Consider the following 23,067-nt stretch of genomic DNA (forward strand, 5'->3'; position numbering starts at 1 on the left):
CTAAGGGACTATCAAATACAGAGCTTTTTCCTTCTAAAAACTCTCTCCAGCTCAAGGGAAAGGGAACAAAGGACCTTGTGAAATGAAAGCCTTACTTAATGTTTTACTGTTCAAATGCTTTACCTCACCCTCTTCTTTTCTGTACCTTTAGGAAAGGTTAAAAAGATTTCCAATAATGTGTTTGTCATGGTACTAAGTGGACAGAGGTCTCTGTATACCAAACCTTATTTATCACTGTTTAATGTTGGACAGTGTGATATTTCTTGGGATGCCCAGGATTGAGAGTCATAATTACCCTCCTGTCTCAGCTAGAGAGGTGGTGGCACTTACTGAGGTGTCATCTCCCTGACACCAACAGTCTGTGAGCCCACTCAAATAATCCCCTCAGAGTTCTGCAGCTCTTCTGTATCCTGCAGATTAACAATAGGTGTACCTGAGCCCCTCTGAAAGCATCCCCCTGTAGTATCTAGTCCCTGTCACTGGTTTGCTGTCTCCAAGAGCAGTGGATCTCAACCTTTCCAGACTACTGTACCCCCTTCAGGAGTCTGATTTGTCTTGTTTACCCCACGTTTCACCTCATTTAAAAACTACTTGCTTACAAAAATGAGGCAAAAATACAAAAGTGTCACAGCACACTGTTACTGAAAATTTGCTTACTTTCTCATTTTTACCATATAATTATAAAATAAATCAATTGGAATTAGGGCTGTCAAGTGATTAAAAAATTAATTGTGATTAATTGTGTGATTAAAAATTAGTCAATTAATCACGCAATTAATTCTCTGTTAAACAATAATAGAATACCATTTCTTTAAATATTTTTGGATGTTTCTTACATTTTCAAATATACTGATTTCAATTATAACACAGAATACAAAGTGTACAATGCTCACTTTATATGAATTTTTATTACAAATATTTTTAATAGGAAAATTGGATTTTTCAATTCACTTAATACAAGTACTGTAGTGCAATCTCTTTATCAGGAAAGTTGAACTTACAAATGTAGAATTATGTACAAAAAAATAACCACTCAAAAATAAAGCAGTGTAAAACTTTAAAGCCTACAAGTCCACTCAGTCCTACTTCTTTTTCAGCAAATCGCTCAGACAAATAAGTTTGTTTGTATTTGCAGAAGATAATACTGCTTGCTTCTTGTTTACGGTGTCACCAGAAAGTGATGTAGCTGGTGTCACAAGATATTTATGTGCCAGATGTAGTAAAGATTCATATGTCCCTTCATGCTTCGCCCACCACTCCAGAATACATGCTTCCATGCTGACAAAGGGTTCTACTCAATAGCAATCCAAAGCAGTGTGGACTGACATGTTCATTTTCATCATCTGAGTCAGATGCCACCAACAAAAGGTTGATTTTCTTTTTTGGTGGTTTGGGTTCTGTAGTTTCTGCATCAGACTGTTGCTCTTTTAAGACTTCTGAAAACATGCTCCGCATCTCATCTCTCTCAGATTTTTGGAAGGCATATCAGATTCTTAAACCTTGGATCAAGTGCTGTAGCTATCTTTAGAAAACTCACATTGGTACCTTCTTTGCATTTTGTCAAATCTGCAGTGAACAACTTAAATCGAACAACTTGTGCTGGGTTGTCATCCAAGACTGCCATAACACGAAATATATAGCAGAATGCAGATAAAACAGCAGGAGGCATACAATTTTCCCCCAAGGAGTTCAGTCACACATTTAATTAATGCATTTTTTTAAACAAGTGTCATCGGCATGGAAGCATGTCCTCTGGAATGGTGGCCAAAGCATGAAGGCGCATATGAATGTTTAGCATATCTGGCACGTAAATACCTAGTAATGCTGGCTACAAAACTGCCATGCGAACACCTTTTCTCATTTTCAGGTGACATTGTAAATAAGAAGCGGGTAGCATTATCTCCTGTAAATGTAAACAAACTAGTTTGTCTTAGTAATTGGCTGAACAAGAAGTAGGACTGAGTGGACTTATAGGCTGTAAAGTTTTATGTTGTTTTGTTTTAGAGTGCAGTTATGTAACAAAAAAATCTACATTTGCACTTTCACAATAAAGAGATTGCATTACAGTACTTGTATGAGGCGACCTTAAAAATACTATTTTTTATCATTTTTACAGTGCAAATATTTGTAATAAAAGTAATATAAAGTGAGCACTATACTTTTTGTATTGTATTGTAAAAATTGAAATCAAAATTTGAAAATGTACAAAAACATTCAAAATATTTAATAAATTTAAATTGGTATTCTATTGTTTAACAGTGATTAAAACTGCAATTAATTGTGATTAATTTTTTTAATCACAATTTTTTGTTAATCACGTGAGTTAACTGTGAATAGTTGACAGCCCTAATTGGAATATAAATATTGTATTACATTTCAGGGTATAGTAAATAGACCAATATAAACAAATAATTGTCTGTATGAAATTTTAGTTTGTACTGACTTCTCTAGTGCTTTTTATGCAGCTTGTTGTAAAACTAGACAAAAAGCTAGATGAGTTGATGTACACCCTGAAAGACCTCTGCATATCCCCAGGGGTACGTGTACCCCTGGTTGAGAACCACTGTCTAAGAGAACAGTATATACACAACCTGACTGCACAGCTCAGGATCAGGTCCATTATAAGATCACAGCACTGAGATGTGGTTCTAGTGAAAACAATCATAAGTTTATTACCAAAGACTAAGATTTAAGAGATAGTGAGTAAGGATCACAAAAGGAAACAGAAATTGTTACATATAAAACAAAAAGTATAAGATGCCTCTTAGAGTCTACACTTAACTTTAACAGGTTAAAACCCTTGTCTAAAATAGTTTCTCACCTAAAGCAATCTCCCTTAACAAAGACTATAGCATGCTAAAATAACTGTCCCAGACACTACTACCTACAATAATGATATTGCAGCAGTTTGGGAAAATTACTGTAGAATGCCATGACCTATTATTAAATAAAGGTTGCTATTTGTTATTAAAAATAGTTAAAAGCTAAAATTCTACATGGCTGGATTACAATAGGAAATGTGTTGATCATTGATGCAAACTGCAACCACTGCAGAAAAATTTACATTATGACTAGCTCAGTTATGCAAGCCATGGCCATGCACTCTTCTTTGATAGAAACATAATTGCATAACTCTAGGGGAAATTACAAGTACAAGATTGTGATCCAGGCCTTTTCAGAAAAGCCACATTATTAACTTATGCTTCTGATTTGTTTGTTGCTCATCTTTCTCACTTGCAATCTATGACCTAACTTCCTTACAAATAGCTCTTCAATTTTCAGTTTTTAAGGAAATATTGCAGGATGCTGATTATTTTTAGTCATCTGCCTTTTGCATGCCTGCCTTTGTTGCATGCTTAATACACATGATGTGTCAGTGAAGTAAGTGGGAATATTTCTTTATATTGCTGAGAGTGCAGTGGAGGTGAGCTGTGTTTGTCCTGAAAACCTCTCTCAGCACAGCCTACTGGAAAATGTAGTCCTGGGAATGAAAGGGCTGCTAAATTTATCCACAATCTCAGCACAGTCCTCGATGTGTGCTGAATTTGAAGTAGTACATATTGTAGCAGTATAAGCATTGCAAAATTCAGTGAAGATAAGATATTGTCAGGCTTGATTGTGCCTGGTTCTGTAAGGAGAGGATGTAAGGAAACTCCCCTTTGCCTTCGTGTAACTTCCAGTGGTGGCACAAACATTGCTCCCTGCTGTCCAAGTACTTGTATAGCCCCCATCACCATAGAATCTGAGCATTTCAAAATCTTCAACACATTTATCCTTACAACATCCCTTTGAGGCAGAGAAGTGCTATTATCCACATTTTACAGATGGGAAACTGCAGCCCGGAAAGACTAGGTGATTTGCTCAAGGTCACACAAAGTCTTTGGCAGAGCAGGGAGTTGACCCTGGAACTCCTGAGTACCAAGCAGCACTCTAACCCCAAGTATCCCTACAGGTAAATGAGAGGCTATGGTCTGATCTCCATCATCACTGGCAACAGAGCTGGGTGGCCATGTTGAGAGCAACTTTTGAAAAGGTGATGTAGTCACTACTCTGGTGTGCTATCCTCTAAAAAAATCAATTTGGAAATGTCAAAATGATTTCATTATTTTCAATCACAATGGAATATTCTGACATTCTCGAAATTGAAATGGTTCATTTTGGTTTATTGAACAGTCCCAAAAATCTTTATTTCAAGTCAGCTCAATATTAAACTGCATTTTTTCATAATGCTGCATTGCACCATGGAAGCTGTAGTTCATGATCCTGATGTCCCAATTCTCCCCTATAGGCCAGGCTGCCTGGCCAGGCTACATGTCCTATAATGCACCCAGAGCATTCTTGCACTCACTTCCATGAAGAACCGTGCAGCTCAGTCAGAGGGAAATCCGCATTGCACTGTAGGAAGATGTAATCCTCGAGGGAGTCCATCCCATAGGAAAGACTGGGGACTGGAACTACAACTCCTATAAGGTAATGTACTATTAGGGAATTGAAGTTTAATGTTTCATTGAACTTATTCAAATGAAAAATTCCAAATCAAGTTGAATCAGCCTGAAATGACATATTTCATTTTGCTTTTCCAAATAGAAAATCAACAGTTTTCAGAAATATCAAAATTTTCCCACAGATTCTGATTTTGCATAAACTGCATATTCTGTTACAAAATAATTCTAACAGAAAATTCCCAGTCAGCTCTACCAGTAGCTCATCCTGCAGACCTCCACAAATCTTCCAGCATGGGCCATGTCTTACAATCCCCAACCATGTCCTCTGTATTTCACAGCATATATGCAATACTGCATGTAGTTATTTGGATATGGTTATGACTGTGCAATAACAAGCAGTTATTACAGACATTATCCTTCCATTATGTATATACTTCTGGTCAGATTTTGAAAACTTAGCCTCCATTTTTATGTTTGCCAACTGTGGACACAACTCTCCACCCGCAGTTTCTGTTTCTGAGGCGCCAAGCCTGCAGTCAGATCCACATGGACAGACAAACCCTTGCATTTACAGTCAGTTTTACTCCATGTTTATACAAAGATACACCTTTGTGGATCCAATTGCAGCATCGGGGCCTTGGACACTGAAGAACTGGACTGCATTCGCAAATCATTTACTTATACTCTGAAGCAACCTAAATGTTGGGAACAAAATTGAACCCACACAACTAAGCAAACAATTTTGCAGATACAAAACTTGAGGCCCCGTTGAGGCAGGGAAAATATATGAAAAACTAAGTTAAAAATGTAGAAATGGTTGAAGTATGTCCAGAGTAAAAATATGAGCAAAGCTCTCCACAATTAAGAGTAAAATGATTGCATATGTTTCTTAAACTTTGACAAAAAGTTTATTTTTCCAAGAAAAATAAAATGTTAGATAAAAAAAGTTGAAGACCATCAAACGTCACAATATTTCTATTTTATAAATAGGGAAATTGGATGGGAAAAACAGGGAAATACCTTCTCACATCATTGGAATCTACTGGTGAAGGAGAGCTTTTTGGAAGGACAGAGTGAAGAAATAATAATTTTACTAAAATACAGCTATTGTCCCACCCACATACCATAGGGACTTCTGACACATACTAGAGTTAAAATCCTGGCCCCCTGAAGTCAATGGCAAAATTCTCATGAATTTCAATAAGGTCAGTACACCTCTACCTTGATATAATGCTGTCCTCGGGAGCCAAAAATCTTACCGCGTTATAGGTGAAAGCATGCTATATTGAACTTGCTTTGATCCACCGGAGTGCGCAGCCCTGCCCCCACCCAGAGCACTGCTTTACCATGTTATATCCGAATTCGTGTTATATCGGGTCGCGTTATATCGAGGTAGCAGTGTATTTCACCCTATATGTATGCATAGGGTCTGATTCTCTTTTCACTTGTACCAGGTGTAACTCCACTGACTTCTAAAGAGTTAGTCCTGATTTACGTCAGTATAAGTGAGAGGAAAAACAGGCCCATGTAGTTTATTTTACCCACACGATCAAACATTGCTCCTTACAAGTTAGTGCTAGTAAATGGGACTATTGAACAAATAAGAGATATAGGATCAGGCTATACATTTGGAAGATTAATAAGTGTAACAAGAAGCCCTAGAAACACACACGATAAGATTGGCTATAGCTATAGATGACACACATATGAAAGCTTATATTCTTTAAACTAATGTGACCTTCAGAAAATGGTTCTGCAGACCATTTTTTTGTCACCTGCGAACCTGAGAATCAGTGAAATACTCCAGCCTGGTTCATCTATGCTATCTTTGATGTTGGATTCATCTTTTGATACTGAGTCTTCCTCAGGTAGTGTGCCACAAGATAGCTGAACACTGAACAACCTTACTTCCTGTTACAGCTGCTGAAGATATGGCTCAAAATATTGGAATGCTCCTCTTTCCCCAGGATATTGTTTGTTCAGTTTTGTCATCTACAGACTTTAATCAGTTTGTTCCCTCAAATATACATGTACAACTCCCATTAACCACAAAGTGAAATACAGAGTCAGTGTCTTGCTAGTGTGAATATTGATCCCTATTTTACACATTTTTTTAATGTTTGTATAAATGTCTAAGGGCTTGGTTAGAAGCTTTAAAGAGTAAATTAATGCAGATAAATAGTAACCAAAGATATAATATGATCTTTTGTCCCCTTGTTTGTTCTTTGCTGTTATTTATTACTGACATAACCAATTGTTTTAGTGATCAGAAATCACTGTAACAAATACTTTTTTTTTTCTTGATACCTATCATCTCTGTGGTTTGAATTGTGGGTCTGTAATACTTTCTTACTGGTGACAACAGTTATACCTCAACCATATGATTTCAGGAGAAGTAATGACATCAGAGGAAATTGATTCTGTGTAGTGGGATAGGAGACTCAGCTAGTAACAAAAGGATTCTAAATTAGCATACTGAACCTGCATTCCTGTATGCCCCAAACGCCCCTGAAATCAGGACTCTAGGTCTAAAAAATGTTGATGGCCAAATGTCAAATACTGGCACAATCTACACCTTAATGGGGTTTTTCCACTAAGGGCCCACTCCTACTCTGATTGAAGTTTTGCCATTTACTTAGGTGGAAGGAGGGTTGGATCTTAAATAAAAAATCTATGCAATAATACCAGATATGAGAGCTGGGACACTTTTCCTGTTTTGAAATATGAAGGAGTAACATCCTGGCACAATTTTAGAGCCAAATTCTGCCTTTAGTAACAAGTAGACATCTCCGATTGATTTCAGTGCATGTTGTGAGAGCAGAATTTAGCCCTTAATTAGGATATCAAAGCAACAAGGATATTTTTCTCCTACTGTTGAGATTAAGACATTTTGCCTACCATGAAGATCACATGCAGAAAAGTAGAGGAAGAGCTTTACATTGCACTGTTTGGATCAAATTCTCCTTTCAGTTACATCAACGCAACCCAGTTGACCTCAATGGAGTTGCATTCATGTAAATGAAAGGAGAATATGGACCGTCTTGTGCAGGTCACAAAAGGTGCACATGAACAGGGCCGGCTCCAGGCACCAGCATTCCAAGCAGGTGCTTGGGGCGGCAATCTGCAAGGGGCGGCAGTCTGTGTGTTTTTGCCCCCAAGCAGCGCGCCGAATTGCCACCGCTGATGGCGGGGGCAGTCCGTGTGCCGTTAGGGCGGCACGCGCGTTTCCGCGGCGGCAATTGGGCAGCAGCTTCTATGTTCAGCTGTCCACGGCGGCACAGCTTCTGTCTTCCAGCTGAAGACAGAAGCTGCTGCCGAATTGCCGCCACCGCAGAAACGCGCATGCCATCCTAGCGGCACATGGACTGCCCCTGCTGTCCATGGCGGCAGTTCGGTGTGCTGTTTGGGGCTGCAAAAACAGTAGAGCCGGCCCTAACATGAAGCACATCAGAGAAGCTAGTGGCCTACTCAATGAACAGCGGTGGGTAGAGCAATAGCAAAGGAATAACACAGGTAGAACAAGATTCACATATCAAACTGTTGGCAATCATAGACAGCACAGTGCACAAAATAACACACTGGTAGCTGAGATTCCACAGCCTGTGATATTTATGTTGTAGCTATCCTATCACAGCCGACATCCTGATACAACCAAGAAACAATGCCTTGCAGCCTTCGGTTGCTGACTCTTTTAATTCTCACCAACCCTTCTGACCAATGGAAGGAAGAACGTAGATTTCCCCAGGTCCTTGACATCTACACGTCTTGTCACAATCACCTTACTCACTCCCCCTAAAGAGGACTGAGATCCCTTTCCTTTTAGAAGGCCCATCAGTAATTTATTTGATTAAGAGCCAAAGCCTATTTCAGCGAGATTAAGCAGAAGAAGTATTTCTTGGTGGTTTACAAAAGAGAAAGAAAACCAAAAGTTAATTAAAAATTCCCAAACTTGAGATATTAGAAAAAATCCTTTAAATTAGCAACATAAATTTAACTTTAACTTAAATAGGGCCAGATTCTGATACATTTGACCTTACATGGTTAAGGCACTGGACTAGGACTAGGAAATCTTGGTTAACTTCCCAGTTGTGCTACAGAATTCCTGTGTTAACTTAGGCAAGTCATTTAGTCTCTCTGTGCCTCAGTTCCCTATCTGTAAAATGGGGAACTGAACAGCCTTGTACTTGTAATTTCCCCTAGAATTGCACAATTATGTTTCTATTGAAGAATAGTGCATGCCATGCCTTGCATAACTGAGCTAACCAGAATGTAATTTTTTTTCCAGTGGTTGCAGTTTGCACTAATAAAAAGCACATTTCCTATTGCATCCCACTCCATCCACATACAATTTCAGCTTTTAGCTATTTTGAATAACAAATAGCAACCTTTATTTAAAAATGGGCCATAGTTATAGTGTTTGGGGCAATTGTTGTAGCATGCTGTCAAGGCTGATTCCCCAGTCTGGCACTCCGAGTGCAGAAGGTGGGGGGCCGCAAGGATTCTAAAAATTAATACTGGCTACTCCAGGCTTGTGTTAAACTCCCCAGGTTACAGCTTTCCTCTGACCTTGGATGGGTAGATGCTGCCACCACTCAAGTGCAAAAACCCCTTTGAGAACCCAGGAAGGCGCACTTGGGAATTCCTTCCTGTGGGGTACTCTCAAGCCCTTTCACCCCCCCTCTGGGGAAAAGCTGAGAAAGAAAACAGCTGAGAAAGAAAACAAAGGAAATCAGCTGTTGCCACCAGATAATTAAACAACATGTGCACAAACCACTTAGAACACAAAAATTCAATCCTGTTCTTTAAAAGGATAAATTTTATTAAAAACAAAAAGAAAGAAAATACATCTGGAACTCAGGCTATTGATAGATTTAAAAAGAGAAAATACAAAAATTAAGAATCAAGAATAGCTTTCTTGAGGTCCAGCTTAAAGGTGAAAAGCAAAACAAAAGCACCTGGGGTTAGCACAGAGGAGTCCACAAGCCATAAAGAAATAAAAGAGATAAACCTAATCACGTCTTCCTTGACATTTCCTGACCTTCTTACATATCTGGGGTTTCAAATGAGTAGCTTCTAGGCATGATCTGGTGATTTTCATACCTGGCCCAAAGCTTTTTACAGCATAGTTCCAGCCCTGTCTCTGCTCTCTGGGAGAACAATACAGACTTTTTAACCCTTTACAGGTAAAGCAAGTAGAGAACAACTACTAAGAGAGATTTTATAGCTAACTGGCTGGCTGGGTGTCACACATGTTATAATATGTGTTAAGGGTTACTGTGAAAGTGGTTTGAAACAATCAGAAGATATTGATTGTCGGGTTTTAAGATTTTACAGTAGGTTCTCTTCAGAGTAGTGTGGCCTAGTGGATAATGCAATGGACTGGGATTCCTGGGTTCTATTCCTTGCTTTATCACTAGATGACCTAAGGTAAGTGCCTTCGCTTCCCTGTGCTTTTATTCTCCCTCTGTGAAATGGGGATAATACTTTCTGTCTCACATTGCAAGCTTTGGGACAGAGATTGTCTCTTACTTTGGGTTTGTACTGAGCCTAGCACAATAGGGACTCAGCCTCAGGTGGTGCTTTAGGCATAATATTAATATTTTGACCACAGTTAGGACTGTCTGTGTGGTCTCCAAAAGAACTGCATTATTCTGTCAAAAGAGTAGTTCTGAAAGAAAAACCATGAGAATTATTACGTTTGTGTTTATTTTATACATCAGCCAAAGGGAATGGCAGGGAATGTCTTACAGAAACGTTTTCAACACAGCAAAGATAACAAAGCTTTTAATATGCAGTAGCTGCCCTGCTTTTCAATTGCACCTGATAAGAAGGACTATCCTTCATTGTTTGACTCAAATTTATTTCTAACCCATATACCAGTAAGTTTATAAGCTCTCTGGGATATGGATTGCCATGTACTATCGATTTATATGGTACCAAGCATAATGGCAACCTGACCTGGTGCTACCATCACAATAATGTCAGAAATAATACAATAATAATTAACTAAGCTGATGTTATCACACATTCATTATAGTAAATTATTGACTTTATAAATTCTCAATTATAATCACATGGCTGTAGATAAACATATACATCCTCAAGAAATTAATCCCACCCCATTTTGAGCTTCCTCCTCTACACTTGTGTATTTTGGGTCTCTCTTTTAGTTGTGCATGTATTGGTAGATGGAGAAATGTATGTCATTAGCATTGTGAAAGGATAGCCATCTCAACTCTCTTTTATAGGCTTCTCTTCTTCCTCACGCCTCTAGACATTTTGCTGCTTAGACCTTTATTCCGTACCTGGCCTTTTGAAGAATTACATGTAGCTATAAGGCTTTTTTTTTGGAGTCTAATTATAACACCATCTTGCTGTCTTCAGCCCCGTTAATACTCTTAGCCTTCACCTCTCAAGAATGAGCTACACACTCTAATTTTGTTAATCTGTATTTTTGGATTTTTGGCCATGCTGGGGCATCCAAGCAGGTGTTATCCAAGCAGTTGGTGACAAATGTCTCCAGTTTAGACAAGGTTGGGGCGGGGGGTGATGTTTGCCTTTGGATGCCTCCAGCATTCCAGCAATGGGCCCGTTAGCTGGAGTTTGGGCTGTCACCCATCCATGAGTTGCTAGGGTAGGTTTAGTTTTGATGGGCTAGAGCCTCCCTCCCACAAGCATTGTCTGCAGAATGGCCACCACTCCTAAAATAACGTTTGTGGCCTGAGAGATATGATAGGGGTCACTGCTGCTGCCTGATAACTTATTGCTGACTCCGAGCCCTCACTTCATCATACTCCTTTGCCAAGAAGAGCCCTTGCAATGCTGCGAAGGGCACATTTAGCTCATCCCACAACCCCGCAGAGGTGGCCCCAATGCATGGGTGGGTCGGTGCAGAAGCAGGATGAGGGGCTGATTGTGGATACACAACCCAGCCCCCTGCAACCCAAATGACATCTTGGGGTCATCCTCCATTGAAGGGGCTGCTGCACAGCTGACTTCTCCATGCGGTCGTGTATGACCGGAGGGGTTGCTGGGTGCGCCCTGCAGCCCATGGGCTGATGGGGGGACTGGAGTGGGGACGGCAAATCAAATCACTAACCCCTTCTTCCAGTCCCCCCACTTCCCGTGCAACTCGGGCCCCCTGCCGCCAGCCTGGCGCGCACAGCCCATGGCCCCACCTCCCTGTGTGTGTGTGGGTGGGTGGGTGGGTAGCAGGGGGGGGGAGCATCGCCCCACGCGGCGCGGGGAGGGTTAAGCAGTGGCGAGGAGGCCAATGCTGCCGCCGCCGCTGCTCAGAGCTGAGCTGCCGCATCCTCCCGCCGCCGGCCCCGCGCCGCATGACATCACCAGCGCCGGAGCCCATTCGCTGCAGGTCGGGCTCCGCTCCCCAGCCCGCTTCTCCCCACTGCAGCCACCGCCGGCCGGCCGGCACCGCCACCTCCTGCTCCCGGCGTGCGGCCGCCTGGGGGCTGCTGCTGCCGCCGCTGAGCCTCCTCCCTCCTCCCCCCGCCGCGTCTCCAGGCTGCGCCCTCCCCGCGGCCCGTGCCCACCTGGCCCGCCCCTGGCAGGAAGGAGGATGGCGGAGAGTGAAGCCGAGACCCCCAGCACCCCCGGGGAGTTTGAGAGCAAATACTTTGAATACAATGGAGTGCGGCTCCCTCCCTTCTGCCGGGGGAAGATGGAGGAGATCGCCAATTTCCCGGTGCGGGGCAGCGATGTCTGGATTGTCACCTATCCCAAATCAGGTACAGATTCATTCTCCCCGAGCCTTTCCCTCCCCGCCCAGGCACTGACCGCCCCTGGGGGTTGCCTCTTTCCCAGCTGAGCCCCGGGGCTGGGCTTTTGAACAAGTTCCAGGCTCTGTCTCCCTCCCCGGGGCTGCTTTAACTCGGTGACATACGGGATAACGCAGCCTGAGCTGATGGATTTATGTCTGCACGGTAACAGTGTATGTAGCAGTGTCTGCACAGCACTTTGGAAACCATACCGAGCAATGGCCATGCTATTTGATATCGGGTTTGCCTCTCCTTAGCCGGGTCTGGATCGCAGAACACAGCCCACACATGAGCAGACATAACGTGTGTGGCTTGTATTGAATTTTACATCGTCAAAGTGTTGCACACGCTTATGCAACAAAAACTAAATGAGATACGCGGCCTGATAAAGCGAATTGTTTTAACAGTGGCAGTGGAGCTCAGTCTCCCTATTAAAAACAAGAATTTGCTTCAAGATAGGACCTTTGAAGCCGAAAGAGCTTTGTAAAGCACTAAATTAGATACTGGGATGATGGATTGCCCTCCATTCAAACGTTAATTGACATCCATCAACACCCTTTGAAGTTAAGGGGGAGTTCTGTGGCCAGGGCACTTTACTGTGGGGTTGGGCGGGGTGAGTGGGAAATATAGATCCCTTTCCTAGGAATTTTCGATTGCATAAAAAATAAAGGGCCAGTTGCTGCTACCCTTGTTTTGAAGCACCTTTCTGCATTGATTCCACCTGGACTGCTGAAGGAGGAAGGTACTAGTCAGTGAGAGTAATGTGTCATAATCTGGTCCAAGATAAATATGTAAAGGCAGGATATATGGTGAAGCAGATGTAGTGACAACACTCCACCACCACCCTCATTACTGTCTAAGGAAAAGAAAACCAGAGTGTTCAGTGAGGACATGTGTTTGGAACAGTTAAACAGAGTAGTAAGAAATACCCCCTATTAATAATACAAGTATGTGTTTCTGCAGTAAACAGTTTGAGCTGATAACTGTAGTATCTATGCTTTTAACACCATATTATTTTATTTATTATTCTCTCCATTTTCAAACAAGTGCTTAGACTGAATTAATATGGATACAGTGCTGCTGCCAAAGAAGCAGACAATATGGTAGCTTCATAACCCACCTGATAAAACTGGAAACAAACAGAGATGCATGGACTCTTTCTTTTTAAACACATCGTTGAATGACTTTCCCCCTGGTAATAAGATGATCTCTTTCTGGAAAATTCAAAGTCCATTGTACTGAGATAACAGATGTTAGCTCTCTCAGTACAATGGCAAAATCGTTTGTTTTACATTATGGGTAAAAAGATTACTTACTGACTCCTTTCATTTGACTGTATATTTTATCAAAGTGTTATTTGCTTCTCCAGTTTCTCTTGCTGTACCAGTGTAAAAGTGCACAGTCTTCCATGATGAAAGATCCTGTTATTGTCTACTGGACTTTTAAGTGCTTATTGCAGCTGCTGTTTCTTCATACTTAACTAATAATGATGCTGTTAATGATTCTGGTCAGTGTTTGGCAGATGTCTGCAGTGTAGACAGACCAGTGGACCAAAAATGCTAGAAGTAGAACCTGATAGCTATTGCTTTTTTCAGCTGTCTCTCTGAAAATCTATGACATGCAGAAAGCACTAAAAGTTCTATTTAATTATTTCAGCTTATTGAGGTTTCAGTTTTGTATCATGTTACTGTTCGTGAATCTAAAGCAGTTCATTAGAGAACCCCATATTGGTTTGTATTGGTGACCCGTAAAATATGTCTTATTACCCTGTGTCCCCCCATAATGCACATCAGAACAATATAACGTGTCAAGAGGCAACTGCTTAGTTCCCATAACTTTACAGCCACTGAATCATAAGTAGTTATGAATAGTAACCCAACTCACAATTATTATTATTGTTGTTATAGTAGTAACATTATAGATGCACAGAGGCCTCAGTGAGATCAGGGCCCTATTGTTCTAAGTACCATATATACGCATTTTAATAATGATGCCTCACTCCTAGAAAGTGTGTTTCATCTGCAGATCTCAAAGCACTTTACAAAGGAGATTAATATCATTATCCTCATTTTACAGATTGGGAAACTGAGGCACGGAGAGGTGAAATAATTGGAATTGCTCATTTATGAGTATAAATTCGATTTTGTTGATATAACTGAAACCTGGTGGGATGATTCCCATGATTGGAATGTTAAAATCAATGGTTATAAATTATTTAGGAAGCACTGAGTGGGTAAAAGGGGAGGGGGAGTGGCACTCTTTGTCAACAGGGCATTACCTGTTTCCGACTAACTGATAACTCAGAAGAAAATAATCTTGAATGCTTATGGATCAATGTCCTAACAGATAAAGCATAAGAGTATTAAGTGGTGTCTGCTAAAGACCTCCAAATCACACTAGGGAATACAATAACTGTCTCCTAATGTACCTGTCTATAAGTTTTAGGGGGGAAAAGCTACATGATCATGGGGGCCTTCTATCTGAATGACATACACTGTAGATCTCATGCTGCCAGTACTAAAACATCCTTGGAATTTCTAAATATCACAAATGGCAATTTCGTAACTCAAAAAGTGTTGAGTCCAATACAGGGAAATTCTATATTAGATCTCATCTTGACAGATAAAGAGGAACGGATCACAGAACTAAAAATTAATGGTAACTTAGGTTCAAGTGTTAATGATTTGATCACATTTATAATGTGCAAGCAGAATAAAGTCCAGACCAGATATATATATAGAGAGAGATATATATACACACACACATACATACATATACTTGGGGCTTTAACATGGCCAATTTCACAAAGCTGAAAACAATTATGAGCCAAACCAGCTGGGGAGAAGAAATAATCATAAAAATGTGAATGATAATTGGGAATTGTTTAAGAACACTTTATTAGATGTCCAAAAAGCCACAAACCCACAACTGAGGAAGAAGGCCGTATAGGTTAAAAAATTCACCTGGTTTTGCAATGGAAGTGAAGGTAGCTATAAAAAAATTATAAACTTTCCCTTTCTTCCATTTGTTGTTGGGGTGTGTGTGTGTGTGTGTGTGTGTGTGTGTGTTGTGGCAAATTGCCGGTACTGTTATGCTGGGTCTCGCGCTTTCTCTTCTTTGGGGAAGGTTCAGGGCACCATTGCTTGCCTCTGAACTGGTATTTTTAATTACCCCACTAGTGTCCTTGAGGAGTGGAGTGGAGAGGGAGGGACCTGGGTCCGCCCTCTTCTCCAGGTCCCAAACCAGGGGCCCTGAGGTTAGTGGTGAACCACCTGTACTGGTGGTTCCTTCCTCTGGGTTACTTCCCTCTCCTGCCCTTCAGCTTGTGGAGGGGCTTCTTGCCTTCCTTCTGCATAAGCCAGGTGCTCCTTACCTAGGGTTTTTGGACTTCTCAGCCCACCGCAGCACTCTTCCAAACTTTCCTTTTGTCTCTCTTCAAAACTGTTCTCTGCTTCAACTCCTTCAAACCGCTCTCTGCTCCAACCAAACCTTCCTGCTCCAGCAACCCACACTGTCTGACCTGAAGCAGGGGTTTATATCATGTGACTCACTGCTGGTACTCTAATTGGCTTCAGGTGCTCTAGTTAATCTATAGCAAACCTTCCACCCCTTGCAGGGAATAAGGCTCCCTGCTAACACTCTCCTGCTGCCCTCTGGCCATGCTGTATCACATATCCCCCCCCGCCCTGCTCAACACCAAGGGGTTGGGCTACTTGGGACGAGAGGCAGTGTCGTCGCGATAGGCCATCAGCGTTGCCATGTCGGCTTCCAGCCCTATGCTGGACCTGGAAATGGAAAGGCTGCAGAGAGAGGAACCACCTCGTCACTCTGGCGTTCTTCTCCTTGTTCCGGTGCATCCACTGGAGTGGGGCGTGGTCTGTCATGAGGGCAAATCGCCGCCCCAGGAGATAGTAGCGGAGAGTCTCCATAGCCCATTTTATCGCCAGACATTTCTTTTCAACAACAGCGTACTTTTGTTCCCTGGGGAGGAGCTTCCGGCTGAGGTACAAGATGGGGTGCTCCTCCTCCCCTACCATCTGGCAAAGGACGGCACCAAGCCCCGCTTCTGAGGCGTCTGTTTGTAGGATGAATTCCTTCTCGAAGTCAGGGGCTATGAGTACTGGATGGCAGCATAGGGCTGTCCGTAAATCTGCAAATGCATCTTCTGTCGCATCAGTCCACTTAACTATCTCGGGGCCTGAGCTTTTATCAGATCCATCAATGGCCCTGCTCTTGTGGCAAAATGAGGGATAAATCTCCTGTAGTACCCTACTATCCCTAAAAATGCTCTGACCTGCTTTTTGCGGATTGGTCGAGGCCAACCTTGTATTGCCTCCACTTTGTTCCATTGGGGTTTTACCAAACCTCTCCCTACTACATGCCCAAGGTATCTGGCCTCAGCTAGTCCTATCACGCACTTGAGAGGGTTAGCAGTGAGACCGGCCTTTCGCAGGGCGTCCAGCACTGCTTCTGCTTTTCCTAGGTGCGTTTCCCAGTCAGGGCTATGGATGACTATGTCATCTAGATAGGCGGCGGCATACTTGGCATGGGGTCGTAGTAACTTATCCATAAGTTGTTGGAATGTTGCAGGGGCCCCAGGGAGGCCATCAGGGGTAGAGAAGGCAAATTCCCCTGGCCAAGGATGCCAAGGAAAAGACTGCCAATAACCTTTGGTCAGATCCAGAGTGGTTAGGTATCAGGCCTTGCCTAACTGATCTACCAGCTCATCAATGCGTGGTATCGGGTATGCATCGAAGTGGGATACTTCGTTCAATTTCCGGAAGTCGTTACAAAACTTCAGGGTGCCATCAGGCTTGGGGACTAGGACGATCGGGCTGGACCACTGACTGTGGGATTCTTCAATGACCCCGAGTTCCAGCATCTTCTTCACTTCCGTCCTAATTTCTTCCCTTTTGGCTTCCGGTATTCGGTATGGTCTTATCGTCACCCTTACTTCGGGGCTGGTGACAATATGATGTTGGACTAGTGTCGTTCGGCCCGGTTGTGTACAGAATACATCCTGGTTCCGGTGGATCATTTCAATGACCTCTGTTCGTTGTTCTGGGGTTAATTCAGGAGATATCTTTACCTGCCCCTGTGGGTCGTCTGTTTGAGATGGAGCTCCTCGAATGACCAGACACGTCTCTCGGTCATGCCAGGGCTTCAGTAAGTTGACGTGGTAGATTTGCTCTGGCTTTCGGCGGTCTGGTTGTCTAACCTTATAGTTCACCTCTCCAGTGGCTTCCACTATCTCATATGGTCCGTGCCAGCTGGCTAGAAGTTTGCTTTCTGCTGTTGGCACTAACACCATCACCCGTTCCCCTGGCTGAAATCTCCATACTTTCGCCCGACGGTTGTAATACGTCCGCTGGGACTCTTGTGCTTTTTCTAGATGTTCCCGTACTATCGGGGTTACTCGAGTTATTCGCTCTCTCATCTGTGTCACATGCTCAATGACATTCTTTCCTGGGTTGGGTTGTTCCTCCCAATCTTCCTTGGCGATATCTAATATCCTGCATGGGTGGCGTCCATATAGTAGTTCAAAGGGAGAAAAACCCGTGGATGCCTGGGGGACTTCCCGTATAGCGAACATTAGATATGGTAGAAGGGTATCCCAGTCTTTTCCATCCTGTGCTACCACCTTCTGGATCATACTTTTAAGGGTATGATTAAATCGCTCGACCAATCCATCTGTTTGTAGATGGTAGACTGAGGTCCGTATGGCCTGGATGCGGAGCAGGGCACACAAGTCCTTCATTAGTTTTGACATGAATGGGGTTCCTTGGTCTGTCAGGATCTCCTTAGGGATGCCCACTCTGGCGAATACCTGTAATAGTTCCTTTGCTATTGCCTTAGATGTGGGGTTTCTTAAAGGAATGGCCTCTGGATACCGCGTGGCATAGTCAAGGATGACTAGTACGTTTCAGTGGCCCTGTGCCGATTTTTCTAATGGGCCCACTATGTCCATGGCTATCCTCTCGAAAGGGATGTCAATAATAGGCAAAGGTACTAATGGGGCCCGCAAGTGAGGTCGGGGGCTATGCAACTGGCATTCAGGGCAAGAGGCACAATAACGCTGGACTTCTGCTCGTATCCCTGGCCAATAAAACCTCCTTAGGATTCTATCCAGTGTCTTGTCTACCCCTAGATGTCCCCCAAATAGATGGCTGTGAGCTAACTCTAGTACTGCCCTTATATGTTTCTGTGGGACTAAGAGTTGCTCTACTTTTTCCCCTCGTATTTGCTCTATTCTGTACAAAAGATCGCGTTTGAGCACATAATATGGCCTTGGGCCTTTGATCTTTCCTTCCACAGGCACACCATTTACTTCCACTACCTCCTCCCTCACGTTTGCATATAATGGATCATCGGCCTGGTCCTGCCCAAAAGTCTCACGTGCGGTACCGAACTGACCTAATTCTAGGGGGCCTATTTCTACTCTTCCCCCTGGGATGCTCCCACTTGGGCTAGGAACCGCCTCCGAGTCTTCCTTGGCCTGAATTATCTCCTGGTCTCCTGAGCAGGTTCGCTTACCCACAAGGGAAGTTCTTTGATTCTCTGCTAGAATCTGGGTCCCTAATTTTTTATCTGCCCTTCGTTCTCGCCTAAACTTTCGGGGTTTCCCAGGGGATGAGAATAACTCTGGAGCAAATTCGGCAAACATTGGGGTGAGGCTATCTATCGTTGCCTCTGTCTCAGCCTGGGGGTTGCTACTCTCCCCTGGCTCTATTGGGGTTAGTAAGCTCTCAAACCCGGGGAAGTCTCTACCAATTAAAACAGGGTAGGGGAGCTTGGGGACCACCCCTGCAGAAACCCTGGTAGTATTCCCCTGGATCTCAATCTGTACCAGAATTGTAGGGTAAAAATTCACAGTGCCATGTACACACGTTACCCCTGTGTTTTTGGCCCGGGTTAGTTGGTCTGTTCCCACCAACTTCCCCGAGACCAGCGTGACAGCACTCCCGGAATCTATTAATGCTATCGTCTTTATACCATTCATTTTTACTGGTCTGGTATATCCATGTGAGGTCATTGTGACCCCTACCAGGCCGATTAGGCCACATTGCTCCCCATAATCCCCCAGATTACACTGCATAGGTTCTTCCTTGTTGGGGCATTGGGTTGCTATATGCCCCAATTCCTCACACTCATAACACCGCCCCCTTATTCCGGTTGTCACCCTCTGCCTGGGGCTATTTGGCCGGCCCCCCACCTCTCTTCCCAAACCCCCAAGTCCCTTCCTGGCCTCGAGCCATTCCTCGGTGTCTTTCCTCCCGGTTACAGTTCTCCTATAGGTCTCGACAGCCCGGGGCCTTGGGTTTGGGGTTGGCTTCCTGGATTGCCGTGTCTCCCCGCCTGGGATCTGGAACAGTTCGCGGGCTGCCAGCTGTCTTTCCACGAGGGAGACCAACTCATCATAGGTAGAGGGATCATTCTGGCCAACCCAAGACCTGAGACCTGGTGGTAGCCCCCTCAGATATCGGTCCAATACCAGAACCTCCATCTTCTCAGAACTAAGGGCCTCAGGGCGCAGCCATTTCCGGGTCAGGTGTGTCAGGTCAAACAATTGTGATCGGGGTGTCTTGTCCTCTGTAAACCGCCACTCATGGAACCTCTGGGCTCGCAATGCCGTCGTTACTCCGAACCTGGCCAGGATCTCTGCCTTCAGCGGGGAATAATCTGCTGCAGCCTCTGCAGCCATATTGTAGTAGACCTTCTGGGCTTCCCCACACAGGAATGGGGCAAGGATACCAGACCATTGATCTCGGGGCCAGGCCTCCCACAGGGCTGCTCTTTCAAAAGCCAGGAGGTATGCCTCCACATCATCTTCCTGTGTCATTTTCTGTAGGCAATGGCTAGCCCGTATGGTCCGGGTCCCTTCACAGTTGCGATTCTGCTCCATAAGGGCCTTTATCTGGTTCACCAGGTCTTACAGCAGGGCTCGGTCCTGAGCAGCCTGACTCATCAACAAATGATTGGTCTCCTGCTGCATTCTAGTCACCTCCTGTTGGGCAGTTGCTTGGACCCGGGTAGCCTCCTGCTGGGCCGCGGTGGCTTGTATAAGGGCCTTGACCACATCATCCATCTTAAGGATGGGAGGGTTTTGCCTAACTCTGGTCTATGTCCCTAGCGCGCAGATTCCACTCCTGACACCACGTGTGGCAAATTGCCGGTACTGTTATGCTGGGTCTCGCGCTTTCTCTTCTTTGGGGAAGGTTCAGGGTGCCATTGCTTGCCTCTGAACCGGTATTTTTAATTACCCCACTAGTGTCCTTGAGGAGTGGAGTGGAGAGGGAGGGACCTGGGCCCGCCCTCTTCTCCAGGTTCCAACCCAGGGGCCCTGAGGTTAGTGGTGAACCACTTGTACTGGTGGTTCCTTCCCCTGGGTTACTTCCCTCTCCTGCCCTTCAGCTTGTGGAGGGGCTTCTTGCCTTCCTTCTACACAAGCCAGGTGCAACTTACCTAGGGTTTTTGGACTTCTCAGCCCACCGCAGCACTCTTCCAAACTTTCCTTTTGTCTCTCTTCAAAACTGTTCTCTGCTTCAACTCCTTCAAACCGCTCTCTGCTCCAACCAAACCTTCCTGCTCCAACAACCCACACTGTCTGACCTGAAGCAGGGGTTTATATCATGTGACTCACTGCTGGTACTCTAATTGGCTTCAGGTGCTCTAATTGGCTTCAGGTGCTCTAGTTAATCTATAGCAAACCTTCCACCCCTTGCAGGGAATAAGGCTCCCTGCTAACACTCTCCTGCTGCCCTCTGGCCATGCTGTATCACAATATATATATATATAGAGAGAGAGAGAGAGAGGGAAAGTAAAAAATTGGTAAGGGAAACAAAGGGAGAAATTCATGGCCAGCACCGTTAAGGACAATAGGAAGGAACTTTTAAAGTATATTAGGAACAAAAAGAATCCTAGCTTTGGTATTGCTCCATTACTAGATGGAAAGAGTAGAATTTGAGTTATAATGCAAAAAAGACAGAAGTGTTCAAGAGATATTTCTGTTCTGTATTTGGGAAAAAACAGATAATGTAATCATATTATATGATGAGAACATTCTTTTCATTCTACTGGAATCTCAGGAGCATATTGTGCAGCAGCTTCTAAAGTTAGACATTTTTAAATTAGCAGCTCTGGATAACTTGCATCCAAGAGTTTTGTAAGAGGTGGCTGAGGAGCTCTTGGTCAAAAGGGCTAATGAAATCCTTGGATGCATAAACTGGGTAATCTCGAGTAGGAGTTTTGAGGTTGTTTTACCTCTGTATTTAGCACTGGTGTGACCACTACAGGAATACTGTGTCTAGTTCTGGTGTCCACAATTCAAGAAGGAAGCAGATAAATTGGAGAGGGTTCAGAGAAGAGCCACAAGAACGATTAAAGAAATAGAAAACATGCATTATAGTGATAGACTCAAGGAGCTCAATCTATTTAGCTATCAAAGAGAAGGTTAAAGGATGACTTGATTAGAGTCTGTAAGAACCTACACGGGGAAGAAATATTTAATTATGGGCTCTTCAGTCTAGCAGAGAAAGGTATAACACAATCCAATGGCTGGACAAATTCAGACCGTAAATAAGGCATAAATATTTAACAGTGAAAATAATTAACTATAGGCACAGTTTTCCAAGAGCCATGGTGGATTCTCCATCACTGACAATTTTAAAATGAAGATTGGATGTTTTTCTAAAAGATCTGCCGTAGCAATTATTTTTGGGGAAGTTCTACGGCTTGTGTAATGCAGGAGGTCAGACTAGATGATCACAGTGGTCCCTTCTGGCGCTGGAATCTATGCATCCATGAAAAAGTGACTTGCCCAAACTTACCCAGAAGCAGAAATGGGGCTAGAACCCAGCCCTTCTGAGTTCCAGTCCACCATAGGTGCCAACTCTGGCCCCGGAGCACCCACAGAAAAAAATTGGTCAGCACCCACCAGCAGCTCCCCGTGGCCCCGCCCTGCCCCCCCTGCTCCAGCTCACCTCCGCCTCCTCCGCCGCATCATGCTTCTCTTGCCTCCCTCCCTCCCAGCGCTTGCGCCTTGAAACAGCTGATTCGCGGGGCAGGGAGGGAGGGGAGAGGAGGGGGAATGCGGCTTGCTGGGGGAAGAGGTGGGGCCAGGATGGGGATTTGGGGAAGGGATCCAATAGGGGCAGGGAGGGGGCGGAGTTAGGGTGGGGACTTTGGGAATGGGGGCAGGGCCAGAAGTGGGGATGGGATGGAGTTGGGGTGGGGGCAGGGGCAGTGAAAGGGGCAGAGGGGCGTGGGCACCCACCGGCGCCGCAGAAAGTTGGTGCCTATGCAGTCCACAATATTATCTTACCTCTTGCAATAAAAAAATATTGATAAGGTCCTCAATGGTAACTACATCTAGTCAGACTTTTTAAGTAAAAAATGTGGCCTTTAAAAAAAAAAAGCAATTTCACACAAAATATTATCAATGGTGACATGACATTTTTCATGAAAAATTTTGACATTTTCAATCTTTTTTCTCCAAAATCTTATTTATTTATCCATTTATTTATTGTGAAAATAGTTTTTTATTGTTTGACTAGGTCTAGTGGTAATCACTCAAAAGAGAAAATAAACAACAACTGAATTAGTCAAGTGACAGAGCTCAGTGCTTCTAGCAATTATACTTCCACAGTCCCATGCTGCAATCAAATGACAGAAGGATCTATCCTAGTTATTCCTCGTATGGCTGTTGATTTGGCCAAGTAAAGAAACAAATGGCTACAAATCCATATTTCATATGAGGGCGGTGCTGTCTGAATATGCGTAATTGTAGACCAAAAATTTATTTAACTTGTAAAGAGGCAATTTCACCCCACACAGGCTGGGTAATACAA

The 23,067-nt window shown here is 43.7% G+C and overlaps 1 protein-coding gene across 5 annotated transcripts in view; it reads left to right on the plus strand.

Annotated features, from left to right (window-relative positions):
* Window positions 1-11,787: 11,787 nt before the first annotated feature.
* SULT4A1 (sulfotransferase family 4A member 1) overlaps window positions 11,788-23,067 on the plus strand; it is a 48,109-nt gene continuing 36,829 nt past the window's right edge. For 2 of the 5 annotated variants that reach the window (XM_039501274.1, XM_039501353.1), the window contains exon 1: window positions 11,789-12,190. In XM_039501274.1, coding sequence (XP_039357208.1) covers window positions 12,022-12,190 — 169 coding nt within the window. In that variant the 5' untranslated portion in view covers window positions 11,789-12,021. Of the gene's footprint in view, window positions 12,191-23,067 lie in introns of all 5 variants that reach the window. The other 3 variants (XR_005588457.1, XR_005588470.1, XM_039501444.1) reach the window with 2 other exon arrangements.

Source organism: Mauremys reevesii, linkage group 1, assembly GCF_016161935.1.
Source record: "Mauremys reevesii isolate NIE-2019 linkage group 1, ASM1616193v1, whole genome shotgun sequence".
Classification (NCBI taxonomy): Eukaryota; Metazoa; Chordata; order Testudines; family Geoemydidae; genus Mauremys; species Mauremys reevesii.